Genomic DNA, 22,057 nt, shown 5'->3' with positions numbered 1-22,057 from the left:
TCCCCTCGTTTCTTTTTCCTCTTGTTGCATCAATGAACAGTGTATGAATTTGCATAATCATCTATAGGTAAATGATAGTGTTGAGCTACTCTGCTCCGGACTTCATTTGAATAGAAATGATACCACTTTTTGGTATAAAAGAAAATCACTGAAGTGATAGCAAATGGATGAGAAATTGTGGTTTCAGTGAATAGTCTTCTGTGTGGATGTTATCTATCTCCATCTCCTCGCTGTGTCGTCTCCTGCTCTCACACCACAACATGGATGAGTGAGTGACAGACACCCGGAGTCTAACATCCAAAAAAAGTTTGGGAACAACATTTTTTTTTTTATTTCCGGGAATTGTTTGGAGTCAAAGGAGCATAAGACAAGAATAATTAACTGGTCGAAAAAGCCAAGTACCAACACAAAAAATCAAAGTGAACATACACACTGACTGATTCTGCATGAAAATGAATGAGAACAAATAATTTCAGCAATAAATAATGACATAAAAAACAACATATTGCCAGAAGATAATGTAGTAAAAATGAGACATAAATAAGCTACACAGTAACAGAAAAAAATCAAAATGCAAAAAGACAAATTGAGCAGACAAGAACATTGACACAGTTAAAAAAAATAAATAAAGGAAGAAAAGAAACAAAACAAAAAAACACCTGTAAGTCAGTAAGGTGCTAGCAATAGATCTCCAAATCCATAATAATCTGTCTTTATTCTCTTGTTCTGTTTTTTTAAATTTCCAATAAAAAAATAAATAACATGATGAAAGTAATTTCAAAATAGGGAGAGGAGTCCCTAATACAAGATCTGAGGGAGGTGTTTTCTATTTGACTTGACAGCTTCCAATGGTCAAATATTCATGCGACTGAAGAGAAACACCATCCAGAAAGACTAGACTTCTAATCTAACAACAGTTGCTCCTGCCTAAACAAATGTTCCTGTGCACATCATTTTTTTTTTTTTTTTTTATCTCCAGGCGTCCCTGGCAAAAGAATAAAAATGATTTTTTTGTCATGTTGCTACAGCAGAAAAATCAAATCAAATGGTCTGTCTATACAAGAAGAGGGTTTAAAAAAACTGAACAGAAACTTGAATTTTCTGTACAATATTGACCTGCAAAGCACAACGGCTATGATGTAATAAAATATGTAAACATATTTGCTGTTTTTGACACAGTCGTCTGTGACAACAGATAGAATCACACTTGTTCACACTGGAGTTAAGTCTTTAGCCTGGATTTTTTTTCCTTTTTTTTTTCTAGATTGCAACAATTAAATCTCCGCCAGACACAAATTATGATACTGCATTTTGCCACAGCGTCTCAGTAAGAGTAAAGAAAAAACTGGACAAAACTGAAAAAAAAAAAAATGAAATGAAAGAAAAGGAAAATGCTATCAGAGATTTAAAATTCAGAGAAATAACATTGTATTGTGCAATTTGCCTGGTGGATCCACTTTTGCACGCTTGAACACCATCTAGAATTTGGATGCCATGCATAGCAGTTCCAAGCCTTAGCTGAGGCGTGAGGGAGGGAGAGAAAAATATTGAGATACATTACTGTATCACATCCTGCTGAGCGGTTACTGAGCACTGCCTAGTCAACCCTGACTGGACATCATCCTTCAAAAAAACAAAAGACCTAAAGTCAATAAATAAATTACTGAATGAATAAATAAAAAAAAACAAATGGAAAAAGAGAAATAAAAAGACATCTTTAAGTACACATATACTTTACCTCATATCGCATCCATGAAAGCTACATTTAATGAAACGGTTTGTGATGCGAAATCATGTTTTTGACTTCCAACTTTCCCAACAATCATTGTTTCTTGAGGTCCCTCACTTACACAGATGCCAGCACCACGTCACATACACCTCACATGCATGCTCAGAATGGCTGAAATGACAGTGATCGTATTTTACAGGGTTACAATGGACAAGGTCATTAGAACTCCTAGGATCACACACCTCTTGACAGTCACTTGGGGTCGTGTGGATGTTAGAATGATGTTATTCACACTGCCAGATGTCTCCAGCAGGGACTCCTTAAAAAGGTCCACGTTGAGTCCTGGCGAAGTTGTACTGCATTGTCTCTCCAAAATGCTTACAATAGTAAGTGTGCTTCCATAAGCCAAAGTTCTTTTGTTAATGTTTCAGTGACTCAATAAGTCTTGAGTTCTCAGGAGATTTCATCCTTTTTAAATCACAGTTGCCAATATGGTACTGTCAAAATGTTTATAACTTTGTTCCAAACAGTCTATTTTTTATGTGTTGGGAAATGACTTGATTTCTATACATAATATTCCTTGTCCTTGTCTTTCGGTCTCTTGCTACTGGCGCTGCCTTTGGCGCTGCCGCTGGGTGTTTTATCCTTCACCACAGCACCATTGGTTTGCGCCGAGTTGCTGATGTAGTTGCGCGTCTCGTCCACCTGGTAGGAACCCTCGTCCCTGTTCCTGTACTTGTACATGGCGTAGAGGAGGATGAGGATGCAGAGGGCAGCGGCTGAGACAATGCCCACCACCATGCCCGTGGTACTGCTGGATTCTCGGATCACCTCTGAGGCCCCTGGGGGCACCCGCCGCACCACGCCGGGCACCGTGGGCAAGGCCGCAGGCACAGTGCGCAGCATGGGCGAGGTGATGAAGGGTCCCCGTGGCTTGGTGCCGTCCAGATCGAAGGACGTGGGCAGGGGCAGCAGGACTATGTCTGGCTGCGGGGGTTTTACCTCGCGGTTGTTCATTTTCCCGGCGGGCAGCTTGGGTGGCGTGTCCGAGGGGACTGCCGCCGGTGGCGTGCCCCGGAGGTCGGGCAATGGCGAGGTGGGTGTAGTCCTACCTGCCTCAGAGGCTTTGCTAGGCCTCAAGTCCTTGGCCTCCCACTTGGGTGCGAGGGCTTTGTAGCCACCTTCATAGGCCGATGTGGTCAAGATCTTATCTGTTACCAGGGAGAAGGTGGTGTAAAAATCTTCATCGTCAGTCGGGGGCAGGCTAGAGTCGAAAGCTTCGCCAGAGCCAAACCCCGAAATCACCATGCCATCATCATCATCATCATCACCATCATCACCACCATCACCATCATCACAATCATCGCTGCCTCGGTCCGACAAGCAAGGTACCCCCGCCTCAGTGGCCATGGCCAAGGATTCTTTGGTGGTCTCAATAATGGTGAGGACAGGGCGGAGGGTTGGGGGGAGGGGGATGAAAGGAGAACGGGTGGATACAGAAGGGATGTCTATGGGGTCCTCGACTAGCACGGGGATGACTAGCTCCCCTCCTGGAAGGTGAAAGAGAGAAACAGACACCAGTGAAAGGGCAGAAAGTCTTTCGGCAGAAAGCCAAGAAGCAAACACCAAAAGAATCGGTAACCAAAGAACGTAAAAAGCAAAGCTCAACATAGGGAGGAAATGAACTGAAGAGAAACAAAGAAAGAAAGAACAGAAAATACTGTACCAGTGCAAAAACAATGAAACTCAGAACCAAACAAGACCCAAACTGAAAGAAAACAACAGCCATAAATAAAGTATACATTGCATCAAAAGGCTTTGAGGGATGCACAAGGGTGAGCCACAGTAAACTGACTCCTCATACATACAGTATCCTACACCTTCTCAGATAGCAGTATGCTTTATCAGAGCTCCATTTATACTGCACTATGAACTGGTCATGGTTATTATATGTTCTATGTGCTGCATGTATATTCAGAATTGGTCATGACTGTATATAAAAAATATGTATTACTGTATGTCTACATGTCACACAGTTTTGGCCCCATATTTAATTCTGTCTGATACTGCTGCATATTTCTCTACATAAACTGAGGCTTTTAAGAGGCTTGTTTCATTTATCTTCAAGTGTAAATCCTTTTTAGTCCATTAAAAAACTATGAGCACCAAAAGATGCGCTCTGTGGATAAAAAGGAGCAGAGGGTATTAGCATTTGTTTGCAATTCAAGTCCAAGCCAGTGGGCCTGAAAGCAAGTTAACTAAGTCTGAAATGAGAAACTGTTTGTAAGTGTATTTCATATAGCTGCTAAAAGAGGCACTTTTTAACCTTGCTGACCTACATGAGCCAACAAATACTAACAACTACTGCATCATAAAGCTGAAAAATGACAGAAAAATAGTAAGCAAAAGGTAATGTTCATGGACTGGGTGTGCCCTTAGTCCAAAAAACGGTGCTTTGAGCCTCTTAAAAACCTGACTGGTACTTTAGGTCCATTAGAGGGTCACACACTGATCTAAAAAGGAAAACTGTACCAGTAAAAAGTCACCACTCACAAGTTGTCCTGAAAAAACTGAGGGGACTGTTCTCTCTCAGCATTAGTGGGCTCCCCTATTTGCCCTAGCCTCTTGCCTTTTGACCCCTACAGTTACCACAATGGCACAAAGTCACCGGGCAGTTCAATGACACCTGAATGTTTGCTGATCTGTACCATTTGATGGCAGAATCTTACATGTAATTGTGATAATACAATATTATTTGACAGAGTCAGACTTAAGAGTCAGAGTCAGATCTAAAAACATTTCTACATCCACCCATTTATAATAAATCAGTTTTGGAAAACTTGATGCTATGTGTTTTATTGGCTGAACCCATTGTTTGAGAACGACAAAGAATCTGAAACATTCAGATGTCTATTGAAGCTGCTTATCCTCTTGCCAAAGTGGCTTGCTTGTACATTGCAAAGGCTCACAAACAGGGCACTATAAAGAGATGCAAACCTTTTGGAACAATAAAGAAAGAGAACACAACAGAAATGAAGGAAACTGAAATAATAATTAAGGCATTGCAAAAAGAGTTCAGAGTTAGAGCAAACATTGTAAAAAACATTCACAAAGTAAAGCCACAGATAGAGCTATCCAGAAAGGGATTAGTAATAAGTAAGTAGAAAAAACAGGTAAAAAAAACAAAACCAAAGTCAGCTTGGAAAATCATAAAAGCCTACAAAAAAGAAAAAAATAACAGTTTTCAAAGGAAGAAAGCATACCATCAGTTTTGTCAACTTACATCAACAAATTGCCCGCATGATTTTGGCAGGAAGAAAAAAAAAATTTACAAAAGAAAGTTGTGTAAGAATGCCTTTGGACAAGTTAGGTTAGTTTCGTTTTAACAATTTCTGATTAATTAGTATATATTTCTCTTTTTAGACAGGATGGTACAGGGAGGCAACAACACATACATCCACACATCATGACATGAAAAATAATCTTCACCATTCTGTTCAGGATATCTCTTTTTTTTGATAATCTTTTAGTTTTGTATAAAAAAGAAAACTGTATGCCTATAATTCTTGCTTTGATAGATAAGTCTCTCCATAAATATCTACAGCCTGATTAGATGACTCTTTTTTTTTTTTTTTTTTTGCTCGACTTTAACATGTTCATCAGTAATGAACAAATGGATGACTGTACATATCTTAGAATCTTTACGTAAAGGGTTTGGGAGCAGGGAGTGTGAGACGGGGTGGGACCTATGAACATACTAGGAAGGAAATGACATAGATGGGGGTGAACGTGTACATCAGTTGCCATGTCCATGTAAAGGCGGCACGAAGCGGTCGGGCGGCATTAGAGCTTTTGGCTGTAAGGAAGGGATGGGGATATACAAACAATGAGCATATACATGCCCATCTACAAAAGAGAACAGCACTCTCAACACTGACAGTTTTACAAACCCTAAGCTGCAACTTCTTTGCCATGCACAAAAATTAATCGACTCATTCATTGATTAAATCCAAATTTCAATCAGAGATAGCTATTAAATAACAGGAGAATATTAAAGATCAGCATAGAAACAGTTTGGAACAGTTTTCACAGATAGTGGTGAGGGTCTACTTTGGAGGTGGCTTCTCTTTTTTCTCTATGAAGACACAAATTTGAAATTCCAATACAACTGTGTTGTTTTGATACCCAATCTTAATAACCTCCTGCTGTTTATTAAATGGCAATTACTTCATAGAGAAAAGAGGAAGCATCATTCTAATTAGGGAGAAAATCATCAAAACATTGGCAATAGTTCTTAGCAAATTAGCAGATAGTTAAAATTTGAACATTTTCAGAAAAGAAACAGAGAGATACACATATATGTATATTAACATATATGTACAAAAAAAAAAGACAAAAATAAAAAATAAAACAGATTGGCAAGCAAGAAAGAAAGGCATTAAATTTCTCACACTATCAAAGATGAACAACCAGAAAGCACACACTGAGGCAGACAAAGAGAGGGGGACAGTTTATAGGCAAAGTGTCACCACCTTCACTTAACTAATAATAAACTCTTTATTATTAGTTACTTCAATACATTTCTCTTGTTAGTATTTTAAAAGACAGGACAGGGCGTGCAATCTGGATGTACGTCAGAGAAAGAGAGGTAAATCAGACATGGTTTTATTTTGGATTTTAGTTCCACTATAAGAAGTTGGGTTAATGCATGCTTAAGTAAGTTGCATTTAGGGAGAGTAATATACAATAACAATACAGCAAGCCAGGGGTCAGGTAGGGGAAGGGGGCTTAAGAAGGGGGTCAAAGGTCAGTAGAAGGTCACTGCCACCAAAGGGCTGTAGGATATTCTCTCAGGCAAAGAAACCATTCATCAGCAGTTAACAGGGGGAGAAGGTGCACCGTGGGTGATATATAACCAACATTATGTGGCATTTAGCTCCACCGCATTCGCTAATTAATCAAAAGGAGGAGTAGATTGATAATTAATGAGCTACTTTTTAATCAAATGTTTAGATGCTTGGTGTTATGTGCATAACCAACAGCCTTCGTTTGACAGATAAGCACTGTGTTGGGAAGGAGTTCCACAAGAGGGCACAGGGTGGCAGCTTTATTTGTGCCTCTGGTGAGTTTAAGGAGATGTGAGAGGCACATTTATCAGGTTTTGGTTCCTCCTCTGCAGACTGCTTACAGAAAACTCATTCATTTAGCAAAACCGGTTCTATGAGTTAAGCATTATTGAGGAAATATGGCATCTGTCACGCTGCACAGACTGTGTATTATCAACACTGACGTGTTAAATGTGAATTTCCTGACTATCTAACCATGCTCCAGAGAATGCGGTAATGTCTGACATGATATAGAGTGACTTTTTACTGTGTGAATGTAGTGTGTGATCTTCTCTTTGACTAACATCAAATGCTCTTGTTGCATGGCTGTGATAATATTCCAATGACTGAGCAAAACTCCTTGCCTTGTTAAATAAACAAGGGCAGCACAGAGTAAGTGATTTCACCGAGGCTCTATTTATCTAGCTCTGCCCTTGTTGTCTTGGCCTTGTTTGCATCCTTTTGCTCCATTCTTGGCTAACAGCTTTCGGCGACTGTTAGCTTTGCGCTATATCAACAAAACACTCGGATGGGAGGGTAACTGCTGCAGTTAAGGGTCTCCAGTAAAGTCAGTGCAGAGGACCTTGATGTTTTGGTAAACACTTTAATCCTATGTAAGCTCTTGCACAAGCGCTGCACATCTTGCTGCATTTTCTGAAGTGGACAAACAATGTGGTTTCTAATGGGTTTGCTTAACCAGATTGCATTTGTTTTCTGCCATAGTCAAGATGGATGGGGGATTTTATTCTAAGCCCCTTCCTCCCTGGCAAATAATTCTCCACTCTGCTAGACCTACAGCCAGTTAGACAGTTTTCTAGTTTTCTTTCTTTTCAGACAAAACGGGAAGACTTCTGATTAATAAGTGTTTCTTGTGCTGACTTACTAGCCTTTGATTCAATAAAAAAAACCTGATCTACAAAATTAGAGCATGAAAGAAAGTGAATTTTAAAGCCATCCCCCTTTTCATCCTACCATGTATGGCTGCGCTGGCTTTTGAAGCAGAATTAAAGTAAATATAGTTACTACTAAATGGCTGATTGACTGACTACCTCAGCAGCTTGGAGGCTACAGATGCAGAAATCTCAGAGCAGCACTTTCTCTTCACTTTCCTCCCCTCCCTCTCTCTTCTCTCTCCTGGCCTGATCCCCGTGTCCATCCAACGTTTGCTGAGGCTTCCAAATGGAGATGAATCCCGACGGTGTGTCAGGGATTTGACGACGCTACACCATAAAAGCGGAAAGCCGGCGCACCAGCACCAACCATGGATGAACTGAGTCAATGGGATTTCGACGCTGCAAATTGCAGGTGAGTCAGTGGTTTGGGGCCCTGAAATCCCATTGTAGCTGCATGTATTGTACCCAGAGACCTGCTGTAGCAGATTCATTCACCTCTACCCACTACAGGTAGGGAGCTGATTACCAGAGAGCCAGCAACACACAGAATCTCAGTGTGGACACACTTAAAGGGACATGCCAGGGATTATATTGGTGCACTGTGCAATGGCTGAGTACTCTAGAAACATGTACCTGAAAAAGCCAAGCACTTTACCATACCATTAAATTATCTTATCTTGCCTGTGCACACCCCTGCCAAGAGAAGGCTAATTTCTCACTGATGGACATTCATTTCTGTCCAAAAGGTTGAACGATGTCCCACTCACAGCTCCAGTGAGCATAGAGGACTGTCCTGTAAGGATGCACAAACCACCTCTGGCTGGGCTGGGGGAAGAGCTCTCTTCCGGGGTGTCCTGAAGCCACAGCGCATGGCAGATAGCTCTTAATCCGTCATCATGTGGCCGAGGGCAGTCTGGCGTATTAAACTGGCATCTCCAGCAGGCATGGCGACTCGCCCCTGTCAGCCGGTCGATTTGCTGTACAGCCATTAGCTGCACCTCTGCACTCGGTGGACATGTGTCAGCTGAATAACCTTTAAACTGATCTGAGGCCTGTGTTGAAGTGACAGCTGGCCCGATGGGGCTTGACGGAAGCCATAGCTGACGCCACAAGGAAACTCAGTGATCCATTCCTATCGTACTTCATTCTGTACCCTACATGTGGCTCTTCATATACAGCAATGAAGAAATCACACAATATTACAGCCATGCTTCCGGTCTAACATTAATTTGAGTCTCTGACTCTCCATTTGAGCCACCCAAGGCCAACGAGATGAGGGAGACACCTATAAATATGTTACATCTGTTTGATCTGTGTTCCACTTCATCAAAGGCTGACAGGGTAATGGTGCATGCCAGACCATTTATGGCCCTTTTATTAAATACACAATCATTTTACAATCTATTTGACTGCCACGAACAGTGCAACAGTTACCCTGTTGGCAGAGATTTGTGGAAGGGTTGTCTTCCCTGGAAAAATGACAGTGCTGGTTGTTTGTTCAAACAGACTGAAGCAACCTACCTGTATATTAATGCTCAGTAGCAATGCAGGAAGTAGTCTGATGTTTTTATAGCATAGCAAAAAGTAAGGGTGTGGAAGCTGGGGTGATGGATGGGCATACAAAGCATACACCCATCCACCAGGGTTTGTGTCCCTTTTCCCAACAGTCAGTGTCTGTTCCCTTTATCGATGACAACAACCTTCCCCTAATTCTCAACTTGATTTATTTGGCCACTCAGGGGCAACAAAACAAGCTGTAAACACAACACTGACATATTATCATCTTCTAAAGTAGATATAGAAAATGTGTTAACAGCTGCCAACTTACTAATCCAGAAAAAAACAGGGAGCAACATTTTCATTTATTTAGAGTCATATTTTCTGGCCACCTGCTGAATGTAAGTCCAGTACTCACTCTCCTTTTAGCTCTGATTTGGTCTCCGCCAACTCTGGAGAAAACCATCTGGCTCTTTAGCTGCTATATGCTTAACTATGTTTTAAAGCTAGTCAACAAGCTGCCATGCTGCTTTGTTTTTTGCATTAGTTGGGTGGTGTGCAGTGGGTTTATCTGAAAACAGCTGCATCTGGAGAAAAATGCTGATGAGAGCTGTGAGAATGAACCAAAACAGGTTGCTGGGAGTAAAACTAAAACAATGAGCTGAAAGAAGCTAAAATGCTCCATACAGCTGAAGTGAAGTTCAGAGTAGGATAATAATTCTCTATAGGTTTGTCACCATGAGCAACTCTTTCATTTTAAATATGGTCACTTGTTATTACAAGAATATCAGTCACAGCGCCTTTAGCCACATGGCTGTAATTCTGCAAATTTAACCAAACTTCTATACAAAGATGATTCAGGTTAAAAAATGTTTTTATGGGTCATTTTGGAAGGCCTTGACCAGGACTATTTTTATCATTTGGTTTTGAGCACTTCTTTGTGCATATTACAGGTACTTTTCATACAACACTTCTCAATTTGCAGTGGCGCCACTGCAGTATACCTTTCTCATGGCAGACATATTGAACTGCTGTGGCAGAAAATAACACAGGTGTAAGTAGTAACAATAATGATGCCTCCATTCCACTTGTGTGTTTCTCCTGGGGATTGTGCATACGGTCTCCCTGAGACAGTTTACTGGCACCACAAGAGTAAAATGGAACAAAGCCAAATGTTATTAGTAACAGCTCTGTGCTTTTCCTGCTGTAACAGGTCAAACTGTCTGCTGTGACAAAGATCTCTCATCACGCACTTGTCCATTTTTAACATTGGTTAGTGCTAGTTAAAGTTTTTACATGTTATGACTCTAAAGTCAGAACAAATTATTTTTATCAGGTCTAACCAATGTTAATGTCTTATTTTAGCAACTCGTAGGTACTGTATGTACAAATCAAACATTCTGATTTGTACTTGTGGATTTATAAAGATAATTTGCATCAATTACTACAATATAATTACATATTAATTGCAAAATTGCTCTGATTACATGGTAATGACAAGCTGCAACACTGTTAATCGCTGTGAAATTAAATCATAAATTGACTTTGCCGCTGTCTAAACTGAGCATCTTTTATATTGCATCAGTCATTTCCAGGTAGCAGTTTTTTACTGGCTAGTGCATTTCTGTGTATAGTTAGTTCGTATTTAGAGGACTGTCAAGAATCACTGCACACTCCTTATTTGCTCTCTTGTGGAACTCACATGGGATAAAGGGAAAAGGTAAGGTTTAACAGTTTTATTAAACACACAGACAACACAACCACGAGACTACCACGTACAGCAGACAAGACAGGCTGTTTAGCAGACACAGACGGAGCACAGACAGAGACAGCAGGCACAAGCACACGCACAACACGCCTCTGAGGGAGGAGCTGCGGCGGGGAACAGCGGCGGTGCAGGCCCACCGCTGTAGCCCCGAACATACACTGAACATGTATTAGAAGCCAGCTGGGGGTTAGCCTGAGACTTATGGGTGGAGAAGAAGCAGCACACAAAATGGATGCCAATCATATTCATGCAAAAGCAGGGGAGTGGGGGGAGAGGATTATTAGTTAGTCTATAGAGCTGCGGTACAGTCCAGTACAGTGTGCATGCCACAAATGCCTTCTACTTGGAGCAACAGATAGAATAGAAAAACAGATATACTTTGTGGCAATAAAAGTCTTTTTATGCCATCTGCATTCAAACAGACATGTATATGCAGAAAGGCTAAAAGAAAGAAGGTGGGTGAGTCGGGATGGAAGGGGGAGGGGTGGGGGGTTTAACGCTCGGGAGGGGAGACAGGGAGTCATTCTTTCACACACAACTTTCTTGAGACAGAATGGGGTTGCCTGCACAAGGCCAAAAAAAGGATGATGGCAAGAAAAGATTTTGTTGCCGTTCATTTCCCTATGTTGTATCGAAAATGGGGGGAGGATGTTTCTTTAGAAGCCATATGGCACAAAAAAATAAACACAAACTTGATGAGGAGGAGAACTTTGAATTTTCCAACCACCAAAAGTTCATGCGGCACAAGATGAGGCAAAAACGGGAGGAGCGGCTCTATCCTTGCTTGGAGGATGGACGACGGATGATGAGGAGGACACCAAAGAAAAAAAATAATAAAAACAACCACAACAAAACAAGAAAATAAAAATCACCCCACTCAACCCACCCCGGCCCCAAAGTAAAGCAAAAACAAAAAGCTCAAATCTTAAGCAACCCAGCAGCTGGGTCCAAATCGATACAGAAGAGAGATGTTCATATGTGCATCACAGGAGAAAAAACCAAACAAAATGCAACAGAAAAGAAATCAACATCATGTCATGCAACTGTTCATACGACTGGAAGCGGGGCAAGGAATGAGGATATGAATTTCTGTGTCAACATGGTGAAATGTACAGTATGTATGAGTGTGTATGACTACATATGTTGCCACTATATGAGGGGAGGGTACCATGTTCTCTTAGTAAAAACTTTTGTTGCACTTCCACTTTTGAGAATACTTGGGTTTGAGGTTTTAATAGTCAAGACACGTAAGGCGAAACACATGAGCCGTAAAAAAATTGCCCATTCAATTTCAATAATCTCTGACTTAAGAAAGCAACTCATGCTTATAGATAAAGCACCTAAATACTGCATGAAGGCACGGAGAAAATGGCTTTCTCTTCACATCAAAAAGCCATAAGCACAAGGACCTAAATGTGGTCATAATTTCAAGGAAACAAACGCTATTACAGTGTGATAAGGCCTCATAGTAAATGAGTTCCTTTCACAGATTGGAGGAAAATGGTAAAATTACTAGCAGAATATCTACTAAATTACACGGAAAGACCTCATTTCCGAGAGAAATAAATAAATGCTCGATTATCTGTTATGTTCTGCGAGCGCACGTAACAAAGTGAAAGGGCAACGCATTGTTTTAGTTTAGGCTTATCATTAGCTGTGAAAAGTGGACATATGCTTGGTGCTAAACTGAGCCATATTTAGCCAGATTAACGCAGCATCAATTAGTCTGCTGTGATGGCGTTTTGAAGGACAGTGAAACAATCAAATAGCCTGAGCTGTTAATGATTGCCAGAGTGCCTAAGGGGGGACGATTTTCACACACTGAGCCAGTTTCAACAGCTCACACTCTCCTAGTTTACTCCATACTATTAGGACACAAGCCAACTGCTCCTGGGCACAAATATGATTGACAGCCGCTTGTTCAAAAGTCGTCCAAACCCAAGTTGCCTCAAAATAACCACTCCTTTTAAAACTGCAGTTTTATTTCCAGCTCTGCTTTTATTTCCAAACTCCACTGAGTGAATGTCTTATCACTTTGATCTAATCACAAAGTGATCTGTGTGTGTTCTTGTGTATGTGTGTGTTTGTGTGAGTAAAGGGAGGAGGGAAGAGAGACGATGCGCACAGAAATTCGAGGATATCTGTTCTCTATTAGAATGTTTCAGGTAAGGCAAGCCTCCGACGAAGGAAACAGAGGTACAAACAAGAGAAGAAGAAGGAGAAGGAAGGAAAAGGCTCTGTTGCAGTTAGTCTGCTACATATCACAGTATCTATGCTGAAAGCATCTTTGTTCTCGAAAGAATCTCAAAATGTATCCTCTGTCAAGAGAGACGCACACACACGCACAGCAAGAGGAAATCAACGTCATGTACAGGACAGATACATTTTGAAGCATCAGTGCGGGCGACATGGGGCTTGATACTAATTTCGTACTTTGTTGAGTAAAGTTTTGCTCTCGACCGAATGCTGAGAGAACAAAATTAGTATCAACGCTTCGTCATGTCTGCAACCAGTGGCCCCATAGCTAAGTGTAACTTGTTTTAGAGATGAAAGGTGTGAGCTTTAACTACAGTGGCTGACTGTAAGATGTATGCATTTACTTATTTACAGTTAAAGTTAAAGATGTGACTTTCTGCAGAGAGCATGCTAAGGATAGAGAAACTCAATTCTTACTGCTTTCATCCATCTCCAAAGAATTCTTTCAACTTTAGATATACACTTAGATATACCCCTCACACTAGTGTATGTTACTCGCAGTGGCTACTTTTCGGAGGGCTTTTTGAAGTTACACTTGAAGCTCCCATGGGACATGATGCTAAGAGGAAAGGCTCCTCGGTAGCAAATCAAAGAAAAGATAAGGAGAAATAGACCAGGTTCAGAGCAAGCACAACTCGACACACCCATCCCACCTGCATGTCCGGAGTCACACTCTTCCAGGTCCTCGTCATCGCTGGAGCACTCCGCCGACGAAACAATGTCATCTGTCGTCTGCGGAGAAAGAGACACATTCAAACACACACGCACACAGACACACGCACAGAAAAATGTGGTTAGGCCTGGGGCGGTGTAGTGAGTCCTCAACTTGCACACAGTCATTCCATTCAAGGATATCTCTGCACACACAGACCTCTCTGCCTGTCCTTCGACTTCCATATATCACTTGGAGTCAATCATATTTCACAGTGTTTATCATTCTTCACTTTATGTGCTTTCCACCTCCGCAGATAATTGTTTTCCTTCACCCTCCGCGCTCTGCCTCCGATTATTTATCGCCCCTCTCCTCCTCCGTCGTCCACAATCAATGGCCCCACCAAGCCCTCACAGATCAACACCGTCCCGACTTCTGATTTGTGCTAAAGGGTGCAGAAGGAGGGAGGGATGGGGCGGCAGACTTGCTAGCTACAGCCGGACCAGCGATGGATTATCTGCACCCTCCAGTTCCCACAATTCTGATTTATCCCCTCACGCCCCCCTCCACCCCTTCCCTTTTTCGGGTCGACCCATGGAGGACGGGGGGTGGTGTGGTGGTGGTGGTTGTATTTCAGTGGTGGTGCGCTGGGCAGCCGGCGTTTATTAGAATGAATCAGCGGGGCGATAAAATAAGCCCTGTCACCAAGCAGGGTTATGAAATCAGAGCGCTGATTGAGTTTTCCAGTCCTGGCTGAGGGTGTGGGGCTCTAAATATCATTGAGTTTGACAGGCTAATGAAACGCGCCCCCATGCTTGTGCTGCTGCTTTCAACAGGGCCCAGAGAAATCTGTCCACCTCTACCATGTGCACACACACCCACCCGCCCACATTCTCGTGTTCAACATCCATGTCTACCAAACCTCCTAGGGAAAAAGTTGATTTTTCAAAGCATATTCCTAATGTGTTCTATGATTATGCATGATGGGCTGTGCTATTTTCTGTATCAGAACATTTGATAATGTGTTAATGCGTGTTGGTGCTAGTGTGCATTATGCACCACATTATGTACTGTACTCCAGCACGAGGAGGCAAAAAACGAAGCAAGAGGGGAGGCTGTAAACTAAATTGCTGTAAAATATGGCCCCTCGGTAAACATGACATTATTTATTGAAGCCACATTATGGGCGTAAAAGTCTTGGTTATTGCTGAAAGAGGGTTATTGCTTGTTATTATGATAGCGGCAGATGTGGGAGGCAGGGACACAGACAGAGAGAGAGATGAAAAACTCAAGCCACTTCAAAGTCTGTTCCAGCAATTTCAGCCTGAGACCATCACACCATAACCCAGGATCAACTTAAAACACTGCCTTTCTCTTGTCCATTCATGCTGCATTTCTCTGCACCTGATGCCGACAGCATCTGAGCACAGAGCAAACATTTTCACTGCCTTGCCTTGGATGCAGCAGCTTCACATAGCCTTACACATTAATCTCCCTGATTTCCAGTGTAAACTGGTTTCTCTTTAAAAAAAAAAAAAACAACAACAAAAAACTGGTAACTTAAGTGCATACACACAAACATCAAATATGAGGAGAGCGATATTAAAAGGCATCTTGTTCTACCATCTTAAGAGCACTGTAATACATTTGTAATTTCTTTCATTTCTTATGCATAGAGGAAATAAAATCTGTTGAATAAACCATGAAACGTGGCAATGAGACATGTTTAAGTTGTAGGGAAGATTCTTCTCATGTCAAATCAGGCTGTAAAAATGTGCTTTCATTTAGATTCCCTTGGATGTGCTGGGATAAAGAAGAGAAAACCCTTGGAAAATCACTATAATCATCAGACCATCACTCTTCCTAAATTTTCAGATGCGGACAGTATCAGTACAGCAATTCACAAAATGTGGGGAAAAAAGGAGTTTTATGACAGTCACAACATATTATTTTGTATTAACCATGTCTGGGCTCTGCCAGATTATAGGCTAAAAACAGACATGAGAATTTGAATTCTAATAAATGATGAGAACATTTATTAGGGCAGTGGTTCCCAGCCTTTTTTTCCCCTAAATCGTAATTTACATTTTTTCAAATTAGTTTAGCTATTACACAATCTTTCCATGTGCATGATAACAGCTTGCCAGCACATCCCACGGCATACACCCCCCCCAAACTTTCAAATCTGAAAGGAGCTTTAGTAACAGTTCAACAAGGACTAACATTGCTGTAACTGGGTCAGAAAAGGTGCGTCAGGCTAATCAATGTAATGACGGTCAAATAGCATGGCTTTTACCCCCAAGGTAAGCCTCATCACAAACGTTTATAATCTCTGCCCTCTCTTGACTTGTTGGCACACAGAGGCCAAAGCCCTGAATGGCACTGCAGAACTCCTGCAGCGAGAAAATCATTAAGCACTTCATCTTTGAGCCTATCCACATTAAAGAGGAGGACTGACTAGCTCAGCTCACGTATTGTAAAAGTTGCATTTAAATGATAGACGGACATACTCCAGTCGATGATGTATTCACTTTCCATTTCACTGAAAATCATCTACAGACTTGGAGTAAGAGACCCTCTCATCTAACCAACTTTGATTCCACTCAGAGAAATTGAAAGAGCTTTTGAAGTGTGATGTTTGACATTTGTAGATTTGCTAGATGTGTGCCTGATTCATTTTCATAAACACATGATGTATCTCTGCCCGTCACAATGGTTCAGATTGAAGCGCTTCTCATGAGGGGCTTAGGGTGCCATTTTTCCGCATTTAGGCTAATGCAGAACCAATGAAGTGACACACAGCGCTCACAGTCTTCTCTCAGTCGACCAGAGAGACGTCGATAATAACATATGGCATGAGGCTAGATGTTGTAAATGCAAAGGGAGCTCATGGAGCGGAAAAGGCATAGGCTGCATTTGTGCAGTGATGGGAGCCTACAGCGGGGTATAGCATAATGATGCGGTTGGCCAGCGGGACTACAGAAACTGATTTCACAGCTGGGGAAATCCAATTCTCTGTCTAAATCTCCATAACACAGAGTGGGATATATTTTGGCAGCAAAGTGATTTCTTTTTTGGTGTAATTATTCTCAACAAACGCTCTCATCGTCATTTTTAAGAGAGTCTGGGTGGTGGGATTTACAGGCCTGTTTGTTGTGTGTGGGAAGCTTTAATATGTGCGCGTATGCCTTCGACTTCCTGTGTGTGAAGACAGTGTATCATACACGATGATTTCAGTACATAAAAACTCACAGGCTATGTGCATCATGCCTGATTATCCTGATTACCCCGCCTTCAAGAGATGCTCAAATTCCTAACCCCACAAACAAACACCACAGCCAAATCAATAGCCAGACTTCATTAAAACAGCATTTACCTCTGCCCACTTCAGCACATCAACTAAAAGGATCACACGGGCGATCAATAAAGATAGACAGCCTCCTTGGGAGACAAGTCTCAAAATACACAGCTTTTAGTTTCGCAGCTGACGGTGTTGACACAAACAAAATGGAGAATGCTCAAAGATGCTGGGGTGCCTCTGTCTCGACAAAGCTTCTGTGGTGTTTAATCAGGAATTCTGGACTGACTACTGTGAATCAGCCAGCAGCAATGCAGAGACCATTAACAGGCGAAGCTGCAATTACCTCTGCAAGTGAATGAAGTGCATGCTACATCACCAGTCAGGCCTGACCTCAGAGTGAACAAAGAGGCTGCAAGATTGATTAACAATAAACTTGAAGCCTGGGAAACAACACTGCTTTTATTAAAAAGCCACAGGAAAAAGAGGACATGTCCGTCCAGAGGACATCCATATTTTAGTACACAGAGTTTAATTTTACTACAATTTGCAAAGTGATGAAACAGTGTAAAGTAAAAACTTGAATTAAAGTGTGTGAATGCTGTGTTTCATTTGCTAACAGGTATGCTAAATTTTTTTTAAAGTCTGTCTTAAAAACATATTCATGTGGAGATTCAAAATGCTTTTGGTTGAGATAATCATTCCTCTGGTCTGTGCTGATGGGAAGGAAACAAGGAAACACTGTACTGGTAGAAGCCGCAGCATTAGCACTGCAGGCCGCCACACTCCGCTACATCAAGCAGATAAATGCAACCTGTCTAAAAGATTTCTTCCACAGCCTAATAAAAGCTACTGTTTAATACAGCCGAGCTTTTCCAGCATAGAACAGTCCACCTGATTCAAACAGGAACTGAGAAAAAAAATCCATTTTCTAATATTTGTTCATTATTTCTAATTATTTTTCACACAGTGTATAACTACTGAGACATTCTATACTGTAGGAGCAAGAGTAAATTCACACCCTGTCTTCACACCTATGCCTAATAATAAACATGAACTCATCTGTGTGCTAAACCAACACTACTTGCCATTTACAGCATATGCAAAGAGCTGTACAAGAAGCCACTGCAGACTTAACTGTTAAATTTAAAGAAGACATGAACTCATCTGACAGTTTTGTGAAAATGTTATTATTTTTCTACAGCTGTTTAAATTTTAACAACTAATGAGCAATTTTGACAGCTATCTCTTAAGACAGACCATAATTTAATTGTGTGCTGACAGCCGTCAACTAAGGATCATATGAATTAAACAGGGGTTGTTTCAACTTGGAGTAAAACTCTTCAAATACATGGATGGTAACAGGAGCAGCTGCTGCATCTGCGGCTCTGGCTGCAGTTGAATATTCTGCTGAGCATGACGGTGATTTGATCGGTCACATCAAAGCAACAGCTTGTGCTCGGCAGGGTGAAAGAAAGACATAATGTACTCGACCACTGTCTATAGTTCTCCCCTGGGTCAGTAAAAACAGTGTAAAGGCTAAAACGCAGCCATGGCCCCCGGGTTGCAAACATGACATGAAATATGAGTGTGAACAGTGCTGTGTCTTCGAGAGGCAGGGGGGTGGGGGTGGGGGCCATCACATGCTTAAGTACAGTACACTGACTCATATCATCAGGGAGGGCATGGGAGGTTGCTCCTGAATGCACCATGGTCTTATCATAACAAATGACCTTCACATGTTTTTGTGGCTGGAGGGTGAAGGAAACACTGAGAAACGAAGCCTATTGAGAATAAGAGAAGAGACACAACATTATAGATCCACATTACAGCCCTGCTATCAAACCCAATTTGGTTTATTTACAATGCCACAGTGCCCAATGGCTAAAGCTGAGTTTTTTTAGTACTGATGGGAATAAACCCCAAACAAATCAATTTTCCTCAAGCGCCTTATCCTGGCAGTCAGTTGCCATGGATATCCAATGTGGTTGCATGTTCAGAGATCAAAGTGATGACGTGAAGGAAAGGGCAAATCAAAGACACACAATTCAAAGCAACTTCATCTTCCCCAAGGTGCTCTTTGGTCACCTTGGACATATTTTTCACACGTTAGATGGGGGATACATACGGCAGACTATTTTTCAGGTTGAGAAATGGCCCAGAAAAGTGACAGAAATCAGAGGTCAGACTGACTCCCACTCCCATCTCCTCTTTCTCGCTATCTCGCCAGTTTCCATTCCGCCCACTCCACCAGCCCTCGAACCAAAATAAGATAGTCATCTCCATGGCGGAAGCTTCGCCTTTCTATTGACGGCTGTCTGATGTGCGCGTTATCATGTCTGATCTGGGCTTTGACAGGCCGACAAGGGAGAGGCTTGTATTACAAGGGGAATCAATGGCGCTAGGCCATATCCCTATCAATAGGCTGCCACAACTCTTTTTGCTCATGCTCCCCATTCTGTGACAGATAAGACACTTTATCAGAAAAAAAATAGAAGAGAATGATGATGTGGGGGTGGAACGTAGCAGTGGAGACTCATGTTAAAAATAACACACAGACGTGAGTCTAATCAAACATTTGATCATGATGTTTAATCTTCATTAGTAATGATATTGTTGAAAGATGCAAGCACACACAAGCTGTGCAAATAGGCTGGAAGTGCTGCTGTTAACCTTCTCCCTCAATGTACTGGATAAATTACAACATAATGAGCACCAGACCAACTTGTAGGGCCTAAGCCGCACATGCTAAATGATTTCCAAGATCAAATATTGATATTTTGAATGAGCACCCTCGGTGGGCCTTTCTTAGTAGCCTCCTGTAGTCAGCACATTTTATTTCTTTCCAGGTTTATGGAGAAATTGAAAGAGGGCGGGAGAGGTGGGTGAGGAGAGCAGGAGGGAAAACAGCTGGAAAGGGGAAAAAAAAAGAAAAAAGAAAATGCATTTAATTTGTTCACCATCACAGTGGTGTGTTGGTTTCAGCAGAATGGGTTATGTGCCAGTATTTCTCTTTTTCTCAAGGACCTGCCTTTGCACACAGAGCAGTGAGGGTTGCTGGCTCACAGCAAACTCTAATTGCCCTGAGGCCATAGGCAGCCACTTTCAAACAGGGTCATTCATCTTCCCATGGAAAAGGAAATGGTCTTTGGCCCTGATCCTTAATCACCCCCCTGCCGCAGTGTACAAGGTCATCAGGGAAGCCTTGTGACAAACACTCACGTATGTACACACAACAACAGAATAACTGTGAGATCGAGCAAGGTGTATGCGGTGGTCACAGGGAGAGAGACAGGAAGAGGTGAACATGCGTGGCGAGCAGACATGAGACGGAAGGAAATTTCTTCTCTCTATGCAAGTCCGTGACATCCTCAGGTGAAATTGGAGCAGCCTTGAGTTATGGTTTGTGTTACCGTTTGTGGTTCTCCCCTTCAAAGAGGAAGTGAGGAATTTATGTGGATGTGGTGGCAAGCTACACTGAAAGCCGTGACCAAAGAGGACGCAGAGAGAAGATGAGAGCACTGGGGAGGAAGAGTGGGGGTGGGGGGTGTCAGGACAGGACAGGAATTGAAAGGGCTCAATTTTACTGAGGATCAAAAGACATTGGCCAAGACTGGTCCTCTAAATGAAAATAATGTAACAGTATTCCAGCTTGAAGACCAGCAGAGGGGGTGTTTCATGAATCACAGTTATGAGGTGAACCAGGATTAGTAGAGTAAATCAGGCTTATTTTGACAAAATTCAGTTTCATAAAGCAGGTTAGTCCGCTTAGTCACAATAAAACACTACAAGTTACAGGTATCACAGCTTGACATACAATGCACTTATTGCACCCTAAAATGTAGAAAAGACAAATGATCAATATAATAAATAATCAATATGTTTGAAGTTTATATCAGATTCTTCTAACATCTCTGTTGTCATTGTGAATTGATATGATCTGCACTTGATGTCCTCAGGAATTTTCTGTTGCAGTCATGAATATACATAATTACATATACATATACGAGACTTGAATGGGTCCGATCACATTAGTTCTGAGTTCATGGACCAATTTAATTTTGGATTAGTTTGTTAGGCTCGCTTAATCCAGGCATTTCACTATAATTGCGCTTTAATTTGCTTTCCAATTCAAGACACCAGTGAATTCAATAACTTAATACATCTGACACAATGTTGTTGTAATAGTATCTTGTTATAATAATGCATTATCCACAGTTTGAGTGCTTGCTCATTAGCTAAATCTAGGAAGGGTTGTGTTTGCACTGTTGTTTGGGGCATGCTTTTGAGCCAATGGGCTTTATAAATAGACCTCAGTTGACCTCACTAATTGAAACAATACAATCAATAAGTAAGACAATATGTTCAATTGGGAGAGCTATTGGCTTTCTATTGAGAATGTGTGAAGTCTGAATCAAGTAACTGATATTGGACACTGCACTCTCTCCTTGTGGACTACATTTTGAGCTCCCTTTTCAATCCATTTCAATATTGTTGTATTTCTCACAGTCAAAGGCTATTATGACTTCAAGGCTGTAATACCAAATCAATGTAGGCGTTATGTAATGGCTGATGCTGGCAGCTTTACGTCTCCCAAATTAGCCGGAGGTCCCATTTGGGTTCAGTTCCTAATGAGCACAAACCAAATTAAGCATTCGATTTAGTCTCTTTTTAGAAGATGAAAGTTGAAACGTAATCACTAACCAACAGAGAAATTATTTAAAATATATTGTATGTCTGAGCCCTCCCGCAGCACCTCCACATGCTTACAAATGTAGGGATGACTACTCATGCATGCACATGCACACAGACATATGAATCTTTACAATGACTCTTCACTCCTTGCAATTAAGAGCAAC

At 41.6% G+C, this 22,057-nt stretch overlaps 1 protein-coding gene across 2 annotated transcripts in view; it reads right to left on the bottom strand.

The window, feature by feature from the left end:
- Positions 1 to 696: 696 nt before the first annotated feature.
- The window catches only part of LOC108895816 (neurexin-3b-beta), a 103,221-nt gene continuing 81,860 nt past the window's right edge, over positions 697 to 22,057 (bottom strand). The window contains exons 6-7 of one of the 2 annotated variants that reach the window (XM_018694751.2): positions 13,902 to 13,980; positions 697 to 3,279 (exon numbers count right to left, since the gene is read on the bottom strand). In XM_018694751.2, coding sequence (XP_018550267.1) covers positions 2,294 to 3,279; positions 13,902 to 13,980 — 1,065 coding nt within the window. In that variant the 3' untranslated portion in view covers positions 697 to 2,293. The remainder of the gene's footprint in view (positions 3,280 to 13,901; positions 13,981 to 22,057) is intronic. The other variant, XM_018694752.2, reaches the window with a different exon arrangement.

The sequence above is a fragment of the Lates calcarifer genome, linkage group LG7_1, assembly GCF_001640805.2.
Source record: "Lates calcarifer isolate ASB-BC8 linkage group LG7_1, TLL_Latcal_v3, whole genome shotgun sequence".
Classification (NCBI taxonomy): Eukaryota; Metazoa; Chordata; class Actinopteri; family Centropomidae; genus Lates; species Lates calcarifer.
Note: the sequence above shows the minus strand (reverse complement) of the source record. Positions and strands in the feature narration are given on the sequence as shown.